Here is a 13,229-nt window from a genome sequence, read left to right as displayed (position 1 = left end):
GCAAGAAGAGTGAAGCAGGAAGCATCACAATACCAGACTTCAAACTATACTACAAAGCTATAGTGACAAAAACAGCATGGTATTGACACCAAAACAAACACAAAGACCAATGGTACAGAATAGAAGACACAGAGACAAACCCACACAAATACAGTTATCTCATACTAGACAAAGGTGCAAAAACCATTTATTGGAGAATAGATAGCCTCTTCAACAAATGGTGCTGGGAAAACTGAAAATCCATATGCAACAAAAGAAATTAAACCCCTATCTCTCACCATGCACAAAACTCAATCAAAGTGGATCAAGGACCTAGGAATTAGGCCAGAGACCCTGTGTCTAGTAGAGGAAAAAGTAGGCCCAAATTTTCATCACGTTAGATTAGGCCCCAAATTCCTTAACAAGATTCTTAAAGCGCAAGAAATAAAATCAAGAATCAATAAATGGGACGGATTCAAACTAAAGAAAGGTTTTTCTCAGCAAAAGAAGCAATCAATGAGGTGAAGAAAGAGCTTACATTTTGGGAGCAAATTTTTGCCACATGCAAGTCAGATATAGCACTAATCTCAAAAACTTAATACCAAAAAAAAAAAAAAACCCAATCAATAAATGGGCTAAGGAGCTGAATAGACACTTTTCAGAAGAAGAAGAAGTACAATCAATCAACAAATATGTGAAAAAATGTTCAGCATCTCTAACAATTAAAGAAATGCAAATCAAAACTAAGATTTCATCTCACTCCAGTAAGAATGGCAGCTATTAAGAATATAAATGACAATAAGTGTTGACAAGGATGTGTGGGAAAAGGTATACTCATACATTGCTGGTGGGACTGCAAACTGGTGCAACCAATCTGGAAAGCAGTATGGAGATTCCTTGGAAAACTTGGAATGGAACCACCATTTGACCCAGCTATCCCACTCCTCAGTCTATATCCATAGGACTTAAAATCAGCATACTACAGTAATGCAGCCACATCAATGTTTACAGCAGCACAATTCACAATAGCTAAACTGTGGAAACAACCTAGATGCCCTTCAATAGATAAATGGATAAAAAAACTGTGGTGTGTGTGTGTGTGTGTGTAATTATATATGTATGTGTATATATATATATATATATATATATATATATATAGAGAGAGAGAGAGAGAGAGAGAGAGAGAGAGAGAGAGAGAGATAAATAGATAGATAATGGAATGTTACTTGGCATTAAAAGAGAATAAAATTATGGCATTTGCAGGTAAATGGATGGAGTTGGAGAATATCATGCAAAGCAAAGTAAGCCAATCCCAAAAAACTAAAGGCCAAATATTCTCTCTGATAAGTAGATGCTGGTCTATAATGGCGGGGGGGGGGCATGGGGAAAATGGAGGAACTGTGATTGGGCAAAGGACAGGAGGGAAAGAGAGGGAGCATGGGCGCAGAAAAGATGGTGGAATGAGATGGAAATCATTACCCTAGGTACATATATGACTACACATACAGTGCAACACTACATTGTGTACAACCAGAGAAATGAAAAGTTGTGTGGAAATTGTGTACAATTAAAATATGTGTGTATATATATATATATATATATATATATATATATATATATATATATATGCAGCTGAGCATGGTGGCACATGCCTGTAACCCCAGTGGCCTGGGAGGCTGAGGCAGGAGAATTGCATGTTCAAAGCCAGACTCAGCAAAAGCGAGGCGTTAAGCAACTCAGTGAGACCCTGTCTCTAAATAAAATACAAAATAGGTTGGGAATGTGGCTCAGTGGCCGAATGCCCCTGAGTTCAATCCCTGGTACCTGTCCCTGTAGAAAAAAAAAAAAAAGTGAATGAGCACAAACATCTCTCTTGAATAGAAAGAACTTTTCTTTTTGTTCCAGAGGACTGACACACCATTTATTTGCTGAATGCCTACTCGGTACAAGGCACTTTAGTATTTATCAGGACACAAAACAAAATTCTTTCCTTCATGGAGCTTAATCTACAAGGGAAAAATAAAAATGAAAACATAAGTCAATTGGCTAATGTGTTTAAAATTTTTTTTAAAAAGCCAATTGCCTAATTTATCAATAGATTAAGTACTAAGAGAAAAGACTAAATAGAGCAGTATAAGAGGGACTGAAAGGAGTGTAGTGGTTCCAAAAATATGTCCATAATTTTTTGATATTCTCTTTAAGAGGAGGAGCTTAATTATTTCCTTGAGTGGAGGCCAGACTTAGTGACTCACTTCTAACAAAGAGAATATGGCAAAAGCAATATTATATCACTTCCAAGATTAGGTTACAAAAAGACTGTTTTTCTTTTTTGGTACATTCTCTCTCTCTCTGGGATCACTTGCTCTGAACTAACTGGCAGGCTGTCAGCAGTCCTATGGAGAAGTTCCTGTGACAAGTAACTAAAGCCTCCAGATGATAATCAGCAAGGAATACAGGCCTGCCCACAACAATGTGAGTAAACCTGAAAGTAATTTTCCTGCTCTAGTTCAGCCTTAAGATGGCTATAAACCTGTGAAAGATCCTAAACTAGAACTACTCAGCTAAACTGCTCCTAGATTCCTGATGCTCAGAAACTATGTGAGATAAAACCTGCTTGTTGTTTTAAGCTATTAAATATCAGGGTGACTGTTAACTAGCAATAGATAAGTAATATAGTAAGGGCATGAAGGGGTCAGTTTCAGTATTAAGTAGGTGGCCCAGACCTCATTGAGAAGGTGACATTTGAACTAAGACCTAAGGAAGGTGAGGAAGGCATTTCTGAGAAACACCAAGGAGGCCAGTGTGACTGCAGTTGAGTACTGGAAGTAGTGGTTGGAGAATGAGGTTGCGTAGTAGGATGGTCAGTGATACAGAAACTTAAAAGACACATGCTTGTATTCCAGATTAAAGAGAATCTGCATGTTTTGAGCAGAAAAAATACTGTGATATTCCAAAAATATTTGCACTGGATTATAAAGAATATGCTATATATTTAAATTATTTGTATATAATTCAAATTCTTTTGTAGTTCAATTTAACAGTGTAATGGATAAGAGGGCAAAATATAGCTAGAAGAATGGATATAAATAATTCTGATCATATTTACTAAAATGGATACAACCAAATTTAATTCATATCACATCACATAACTCAGTCAAAGAATTGTGAAAGAAAAAAGCATAAGTTTATAAAAGGTTCCTTAATTGTTTACAATATACAACCTGGGGGAAAATATTATCTTTTTTCTTTTAGAGTCCTTTCTTTATGTGCACATGAAACAAGTCAGTGTGGTTTATTAAAATGGAGTCAAAGCATGACTGATAGATTTTCTCAATACTTATGAGGAAAATAAATTTATTTAATTTTATAACTCTCTATCAACACAATAAACATCTATAACAGGGAAGCTTAATCTTACCTGATATAAGACATCTTTGATGTTTAGGAACATGTCTTTCAAGGAGACGCTTCATACAAGAATCTTTGGCTTCTTCTAAAGCACACTTTCCTTCGGTACTTCTAAATAATGGATCAGCTCCATTTAAAAGAAGTAATTCTGCCACCTAGAAGAAGATTGTTCATGTGAGAAAGCCCAGACAAAGCATATATTATTGTAAATGTGTGCTAGCATACAACCCTAAGCAACACCAAATGTTTCTCTCAACAGCAGAGTATAGGATTATCTATCAGATCTTTGCCCAAGAAAAACAAAAAATATAATGCAGTTTCTACAGAATCATAATTTGCTGGTATACAAATTCATTTTCTCACCAAAGAAGACTGAAAGACAGAAAGAAAGGAGGGAGGCACAAGTGAGGGAGGGAGAAAGAGGGAAATGAGAAAAGTAGGAAGGACAGAGAGTGAGGGAGGAAGGAAGTTGGGGCAGAAATATTGTGATTCAACTGCTGGTTAAATGAAGCTAGTAAGTACACAAAGACTTAGAATTGGGTTCTACAGTGGCAATATAATTTTAAGAGGTTCCAAGAGACAGTCATGTCTTTCTTCTATACCTGTGTATACTTACAGATGGCACTGCCTGTGAGGTAGAAACAGGCCAATTCTTACTCTGTAACCAGTTTTGTAGTAACCTACTCAATGCACCTCTCCCTTTCTGCCCCCACCCACTACTTCTCATGTACATATTTTATCACAGTGCCCAATATATTCTGTATTATACTTATTTCATATATGTGTATGTTTCCTATTGTACTCAAGTTTCTTGAGGGTGAGATTATGTTTTTTTCCTATTAAATTAATTACATCTGAATAGGAAATTGATGAATACAGTTTTTTAAAAAAGAAAGTTCAGAAGAATATGGAATTAAAAGTTTCCTTCTTCTACCCCTGTCTCCCAGTCATCTTATATATTTTTTTCCCCTGAGTCAGTCCTGATTACAGTTTCCTCTGAATTTTTCCAGAATTAGTCTAGTCCAACAGGTATGAAAGTATGTATACATCATATGTATATAGAGAGATTTTTCTTACACAAGGGGCAACTTGTTAAATACACTCTGTATATTGCCTTCTTTTCCCCACCCTCCCAAAAGCGTCCTTGGAGATTGTTCCCTCTTGGTATAGACTGTACTTCCTCATTCTTTGTAGCAGCTGAGTAACATAGTCTATTATATGAATGTACTATAATTTATTTAACTAGTACCCAATTCATGAATGTTCAGTTGCTTCAAAGTTTTTGCTACACATACAATAACTTAATTGTCTTTGTAAACCCAATGCCTTTCTTGGTATCTGGCATAGAGTAAGTGCTCAAAAGTATTGTTTAACAAAAGAATAAGAGAGGACTGGGGGTGCTGGGGTTGTATCTCAGTGGTAGAGTGCTTGCCTAGCATGTGTGAGACACTGGGTTCAATCCTCAGCACCACATAAAAATAAGTACATAAAATAAAGGTATTGTGTCCATCTACAACTAATTTATATATATACGTGTGTGTGTGTGTGTGTGTGTGTGTGTGTGTGTGTGTGTGTGTGTGTATATATATATGTATGTATGTAATGGGAATGTGGGTCAGTGGTAGAACACTTGCCTAGCATGTATAAGGCCCTGGGTTTAATCCCCAGGAACACACACACACACACACACACACACACACACACACACATGTGCGCATGCACGAGAGAGAGAGAGAGGGGGGGGGGGGAAGAGGGAGGGAGAGAGAGAGAAAAGCAGAGGGAGATTTTGCATGCACACAGAAAGGAAAAAGTCACGTGAAGATGCAGGAAGATATTATTGTGATGAAGTTTTAAAGTCAAGAAAAGAAGAACTCCAAGCCGCTACCAGAAGCTGAAAGAGGCAAGAATTAAGTTCTCCCCTATAGCCTCTGGAGGGAGTAAAGCCCAATCAACATCTTGATTGTAGCTAAGTGATATTGATTTTGGACTTTTGGACTCCAGGACTATGAAAGAATACTTTTTTGTTATTTTAAGCCATGCAGATTGTGATAATCATTTATAGCAGTCATAGGAAACCAATGTAGACTTTGGTACCAGGAAGTGGGGTACTGTTGTAACAGATACCAAAAATGTGGAAATAATTTTGGAATTGAACAATGAGAGACTAAAAGAATTTTGAGAAACACAGTAAGAAAAGCCTTGATTACCTTGAACAGGCATTTGGTAGAAATAAAAGTCTTCATTAAAGACTTGATCCAGGGAGGGTGGAAGAGGCCCTTTACAGAAAACCAGTATCAGCTCAGAAAATGCATATGTAGGTGCTGGGCATAATGTAGTTCAGTGGTGGAGTGCATATGTAGTGCATATGTAGTTCAGTGGTGGAGTGCTTGCCTAGCATGTGTGAGGAACTGGGTTGAATCCTCAGTACCACATACAAATAAACAAATTAAATAAAAGGTATTATGTCCATTTACAACTAAAAATACTTTAAAATTTCATAAGAAAAAGAAAATGCATATATAATCATAAGCAAAATACTGGTATAGGAAAATATTAACAGTACTATTTTGGCATAACCTCAGAAGGAAATGTAAAGCATGTTTTTAAGAAACTGGGGGAAAACAGATCATAGATAGATAGATATACAGAGTAGCAGAGAAATGAGATGAACTGTCCACCAGTTATACGGAAAGCAGAACTTGTAAGTGGTAACTTGAACATTTAGCTGAGATTTCTAAGTAAAGCATTGAAGGTAGAACCTGGTTTCTTCTTAAGGCTTATAGTAAAGTGTGAGAAAAAAAGATAAATTGAGGAAAGAACTGTTAGGCAAAATGAAATAAGCACTTGGTGATTTGGGAAATTATGACTATCTAGATTGGAAAAAATGATAACATCTGGAGATTAACTGTAAGAAAGTATGCTCTAGAGAGGCCAATGGCATGACTGGAAAACTTTTTGCTAGTACTAAAGAGGCTAGGTATGTGATCCACAGACCCACTCAACCATGTCAGCAGAAGCCAATAATATAGATGGGATTATGGAAAGATCTGCAGAGGATCCTCTTGTCCATTGTGTATATTCTTTAAATATAGTTGGGAGATTCGCAAGTTTTTTTTAACGCTGTGCCAGCAAAAACACTGTACCCTTGGACTGAAAAAGAATGAAATGAAAAACTGCTTAATTCTACAGGCAAGAAACAGGTGAAAACCACTCACCTGCAAATATATGCTACCTTTCAAAAGAAAAGGAAGGATAACACCAAACGCAGAGCCTCAGGCCAACAGATAGCAATGAATGGAGACTGACAAGTGGCTGTGATATAATAGAGGCAGACTAGCTAGAAGCTTAACGTACAGTCAAGGAGAGTCTGGCTAAAACTACAGTCATCCTGGTAGTCCAGAGGACTGTGTATGCCCAAGTCTGTGTCATCTGAGACACCAGAGAGCGAACTTCTGAATGAGCAATCTCTGGATGAATGCAGACCAAACTCATGTACTTCCTGAATCGTGAACACAGTCTATAGGCCACACTAAATCCAATAGTAAAAGGTGAAAACTTGACCCACTGAGCCTAGTCAGGCCCAGGACAGCTCCGCCAACACCCGCAGAGCCCATACTGGGTCTGAGCTGCATCTTTGAACACATCACCCAATGCCACTGCCTGGGTCCCTCCTACCCAACTTGACTTGACACTCCATCACTAAAAGCAGCCACCTCCATCTTGGGACACCTTCATGGCCATCTTTAGTTGTGGAGACTCCCAGCTTGGAACATGGGCTGGGCAGGTATCCATAGTCCCCATATCCCCCTCTCCCTGGCAGCCAGCCACTAACCCCACCCAGTGACTTCCCAATACAAAACAGCTCTCCAAGACAGGTTTACAGCCCCTAGAGCACAACCCACAAGACCTCCTGAGAAAAAGGTCTCCAACCAGGAAGTAGAAAGTGAGAGGGTGAATGAGACATGGTTTAGAGACTAGAGTCCAGAAACTGTGAGGTCTACAAGCAATATAAGGAGATAAGACCAGGCTACCACATCACACAAGTGGACCCCAAAGGAGATCCTTGGGGTACAGGCTTATTAGGGACCGGCTGGTGCCATACTCCACTTCCAGGGGCCCTGAACCCAAGACCAACCCTCCCACCCTGGAAACCTTCAACATAGTGAGGGTGGAGATACCAGCAAGTAACAGAAAACACCACTTATTGGATGAGAAGAGAAGCAATAAAGATACTGAACTCCAACAAAAACAATCCTTGTTTCTTCCTTTAAGACCGCCCCCCCCAAAACCTATTTTCCCATGCTCACATTTAACATTTGTGAAACCAAGTACTCTGCATTAATTAGGATACTGAGGACTGGGATGTCTGAATAGTATATTACAGTTGTGTTATATATTCTTTTATTTCATATTTTTATATTTTTATTTTCTTAATACTTATGTTTATTTATTTTATATACTCTTTTGTCTTCCCACTTACTTGTTTTCCCAAAATCACTTCCTGTCTCTTCCCCTGATACTAGCCATCTTCTTTAGATTCCTTTTTCACACTTCCTAAGATCTAGTAACTCTGTCTCCTCACCTCCAACCCCCTCAACATCACATATTACACCTCACCCATGGGTCTTTGTCCACCATCAGAAACCGTAAACTCTTCTGCAAATCTACTGTTTATGTTGTAAAAATTAATTGAACTCAGCATTTCTGTATATTGTGACAAAGCTATAAACACCTTAATAGCAACCGTTTGGTTTAAGGTTGTATACTGGTTGTACTGGGATCTGCTAACATTGTTCTTCGTATAAAAGGAGAAGTATTAGAACACTGCAGGGACACTATAAGCCTAAACTGTAAAAACCAGTACCGCTGTGGATCCTCAGTGCTAGAAGGAAAGATACACAAACAACATGAAAAAAACAAGGGAAAAAATGCCCCCCCCAAATCAAGATACAACATTATTATAATCCATGGCTAACACAATAGAAGAAATGAGAGAGAAGGAGTTCAGGATGTACATAATTAAAATGTTCTGTGAATTAAAGGATGGTATAAGAGAATAAGTACAGGCAGCAAAAGATCATTTCGATAAAGAGCTACATAAGCAAATACAGAAAGCAAAACACTACTTCAATAAGGAGATGGAGGTTCTGAAAAAAATGAACAGAAATCCTTGAAATGAAAGAAACAATAAGCCAAATTAAAAGCTCACTAGAAAGCAACACCAACAGATTAGACCACTTGGAAGACAGGACCGAAGACAATGAAGACAAAATATATAATCTCATAAAGAATTTAGGTCAGACAGTAAAGATGGTAAGAAACCATAAGCAGAACATTCAAGAAATATGGGATAACATAAAAAGACCAAATTTAAGAGTAATTGGGATAGAGGAAGGCATAGAGTTCCAAACCAAAGGAATGAGCAATTTATTCAATGAAATAATATCAGAAAATTTCCAAACTTGAAGAATAAATTGGAAAAACAAATACAAGAGCCTAACAGGACACCAAAGGTACAAAATCACAACAGATGCACACCAAGGCACATTATAATAAAAATGCCTAGCATACAGAATAAGGAAAACACCTTAAAACCCATGAGAGAAAGAAATCAAGATTACATATAGGAGGAAACCAATTAGGATATCTGTAGATTTTTCAACCCAGATCCTGAAAGCTAGAAGATCCTGGACAACATATACCAAGCTCTTATAAAAATGGATGTCAACCAAGAATCTTATATCCAGTAAAATTAAGCTTTAGATTTGATGATGAAATAAAAACCTTCCATGATAAAAGTTAAAAGAATTTACAACTAGAAAGCCTGCACTATGGAACATCCTAAGCAAAATATTCCATGAGGAGGAAATGAAAAACAACAATGAAAATCAGCAAAGGGAGGTATTACACTAAAGGAAAAGCTAATCAAAGAAGAAACCAAGTTGGTTAAATACCAAAAATAAACAAGAATGGCTAGAAATACAAATCATGTCTCAATAATAATCCTGAATGTTAATGGCCTAAACTCACCAATCGAATAACGTAGACTGGGTTGGGGTGTGGCTCAATGGTAGAGAGCCACACCTACCTAGTACATGTGAGGCCCTGGGTTCAATCCTTAGCACCACATAAAAATAAATAAATAGAGGTACTGTGTCTAACTACAACTAAAAAATAAATATTAAAAAAAGAAATAGACTGGCAGATTGAATTAAAAAAAAGACCCAACAATATGCTGCCTCCAAGAGACTCATATCATAGGAGAAGACATCCATAGACTAAAGGTGAAAGGTTGGGAAAAAACATACCACTCAAATGAACTTCAGAAGCAAGCAGGAGTGTGGGAGACCAACCTTACATGTGACTGAGTCACACTCCCTGGCTGGGTGCTGAGGCGCTCAGTCGCAGAAAAGAGGCAGAGCTTTCCCCACCCTTCTTGGGTTTGAGGGTCAGTGTCTCCTGCATGGGTGTGTCTTGATACAGCTCCATGGGTGAAGCTATGCTCACCTGTTCCTTTGTAACATAACCCCTTGCCCTGTTTAGGATAGAATCTTCCATGGAAGTACCTTGTGTGTGTCCCCTTCTCTTACTGTGCTCCTGAGTGTGGCCTACCCAGGTGTCAGTCAACCTGCTGACAGTGGACATCATGAAGAGAGACTCAGCCCCCTGAAACCTGACCCCTTGCCTCATTTGAATAGCTTCTCCTCAATAAAAGGGGTCAGCGCATGCTCTCGATCTCTCTCCTCCTGCGGACCTTTAAGGTCAGAGGAGCCGTCACATTGACCCCAAAGAAAAAGGTATTTGTGTCTCTTGTATGGTTATTTCGTGCAGCCCAATTAGCCCAGCTTAACTGGAGTAACCCCTGAGCCTTTTAGTCACGAGAACAGAAACCCAGCACAGGAGTTTCTATCCTCATATCAAATAAAGTAGATTTCAAGACAAAGGTGATCAAAAGGGATAAAGAAGGACATTTTATACTGCCCAAGGGAACCATATGTCAACAAGATATAACAATTATAAATATATATGTGCCAAAAAAATGGAGCATCTACATTCATCAAACAAACTCTTGTCAAGTTCAAGAGTCAAATAGACTTACAACACAAAATTCTGGGTGACTTTAAAACACCTCTTTCATCACTGGATAGATCTTCCAAACAAAAGCTGAACAAAGAAATGATAGAACTCAATAAAACAATCTATAACTTAGACTCAACTGACATATAGAGAATATTTCATCATCAATGAGTGAATACACTTTCTTCTCAGCAGCACATGGATCCTTCTCTAAAACAGACCACCATAGTATGCCACAAAGCAACACTTAGCAAATAGAATAAGCAGAGATACTACCCTACATTCTATCAGATCATAATGGAATGAAATTAGAAACCAATGATAAAATAAAAAACAGAAGCTACTCAACACCTGGAGACTAAATAATATGCTATTGAATGAACAGTGGGTTGCAAAATATATCAAAGAAGAAATTAAAAAATTCTTGGAGGTAAATGAGAACACTAATACAACATCAAAATCTCTAGGACACTATGAAGGCAGTACTAAGAGGAAAGTTCATTGCATAGAGTTCATTCCTTAAAAGAAGAAAAAAATCAACAAATAAATGACCTAATATTGCATCTCAAAGCCCTAGAAAAAGAATAAAACAACACCAAAAGCAGAAGACAGAAAATAATTAAAATTAGAGATGAAATCGAAACAAAAGAAACAATTGAAAAAAATTGACAAAACAAAAAGTTGGTTCTTTGAAAAAAATAAATAAAATTGATAAAACTTTAGCCATGCTACTGAAGAGGAGAGAGAAAACTCAAATTACTAACATCCATGATGAAAAAGGTATATCACGACACACACTACCGAAATACAGAAGATAATTAGATATTATTTTGAAAATTTGTACACCAATAAAATAGAAAATACTGCAGGCATCGGTAAATTTCTAGAGGCACATGATCTGTCCAAACTGAACCAGAATGATATACACAATTTGAATAGATAAATTTCAAACAATGAAATAGAAGATGCCATCAGAAGCCTACCAACCAAGAAAAGCCCAGGACAGGATGGATACACAGCTGAGTTCTACAAGACCTTCAAAGAATACCTATACCAATACTCCTCAAATTATTTCATGAAACAGAAAAGGAGGGAACACTTCCAAACTCATCCTATGAGACCAATATCACCCTGATTCCCAAACCAGGCAAAAACACACCAAAGAAAGAAAACCTCACACTAATATCTCTAATGAACAGATATGCAAAAATTCTCAATAAAAATCTAGCAAATTGCATACAAAAATATATACAAAAGATAGTGCACCACAATCAAGTGGGGTTCATCCCAGGGATACAAGGTTGGTTGGTTCAACATACAGAAATCAATAAATATAATTCATCATATCAGTAGACTTAAAGATAATGACCATCTCATTAGATGCAGAAAAAGCATTTGATAAAATACAGCATCCCTTCATGTTCAAAACACTAGAAAAATTAGGGATAACAGGTATTTATCTCAACATTGTAAAAGCTTTCTATGCTAAGCCCCATGTCAACATCATTCTAAATGGAGAAAAATTGAAAGCAACTCCCTCTAAAAACTGGAACAAGACAGGGATGCCCTCTTTGACCACTTCTATTTAACATAGTTCTTGAAACTCTAGCCAGAGCAATTAGACAGAAGAAAAAAATTAAAAGCATACAGATAGGAAAAGAAGAACTCAAATTAGCACTATTTGCCAGTGATATGGTTCTATACAGAGAAGACCCAAAAAAGTCCACGAGAAAACTTTTACAACTAGTGAATGAATTTGGCAAGGTATCAGGATATAAAATCAACACCCATAAATCAAAAGCATTTCTACATATCAGTGAATCTATATATCAGTGAATCAACTTACAAAAGAGGTGAAGGTCCTCTACAATGAAAACTACAGAACGCTAAAGAAAGAAATTAAAGAAGACCTTAGAAGATAGAAAGATCTCCCTTGTTCTTGGGTAGGCAGAATTAATATTGTCACAATGGCCATACTATCAAAAGCACTATACAGATTTAATGCAATTCCAATCAAAATCCCAATGATGTTCCTCATAGAAATGGAAAAAGCAGTCATGAAATTCATCTAGAAAACTAAGGACGCAGAATAGCTAAAGCAATCCTTAGCAAGAAGAATGAAGTGGGTGGTATCACTATACCAGACCTTAAACTATACTACAGGGCTATAGTAACAAAAATGGCATGATATTGGCACCAAAATAGACCTTTAGACCAATGGTACAGAATAGAAGACACAGAGTTTAACCCACATAAATACATTTATCTTATATTAGACAAAAGCACCAAAAAGATATACTGGAGAAAAGATAGCCTCTTCAACAAATGGTGCTGGGAAAACTGGAAACCCATATGCAACCAAATGAAATTAAGCCCCTCTCACCATGCACAAAACTCAACTCAAAGTGGATCAAGGACCTAGGAATTAAACCAGAGACACTGTGTCTATAGAAGAAAAAGTAGGCCTAAATCTCCATCATGTCAGATTAGGCCCCGACTTCCTTAGTAAGACTCCTATAGTTTAAGAATTAAAATCAAGAATCAATAAAAGGAATGGATTCAAACTAAAAAGCTTCTTCTCAGAAAAAGAAACAATCAGTGAAGTGAACAGAGAGCCTACAGATTGGAAGCAAATTTTTACTACACGCTCATCAGATAGAGCACTAATCTCTAGGGTGTGTAAAGAACTCAAAAATCTTAACACACACACAAAAACAAATAATCCATTCAATAAATGGGCCAAGGAACTGAAGAGACACTTCTCA

General features: G+C 37.2%; 1 protein-coding gene across 1 annotated transcript in view; it reads right to left on the bottom strand.

Moving 5' to 3' along the window:
* Positions 1-13,229, bottom strand: part of Ankrd31 (ankyrin repeat domain 31) — a 163,656-nt gene that overhangs the window by 76,755 nt on the left and 73,672 nt on the right. Inside the window, exon 12 of the mRNA XM_040273425.2 lies at positions 3,398-3,542. Coding sequence (XP_040129359.2) covers positions 3,398-3,542 — 145 coding nt within the window. The remainder of the gene's footprint in view (positions 1-3,397; positions 3,543-13,229) is intronic.

This window comes from Ictidomys tridecemlineatus, chromosome 1 (genome assembly GCF_052094955.1).
Source record: "Ictidomys tridecemlineatus isolate mIctTri1 chromosome 1, mIctTri1.hap1, whole genome shotgun sequence".
Taxonomy (NCBI): domain Eukaryota; kingdom Metazoa; phylum Chordata; class Mammalia; order Rodentia; family Sciuridae; genus Ictidomys; species Ictidomys tridecemlineatus.
This window is presented reverse-complemented; position numbering and strand designations above follow the sequence as displayed.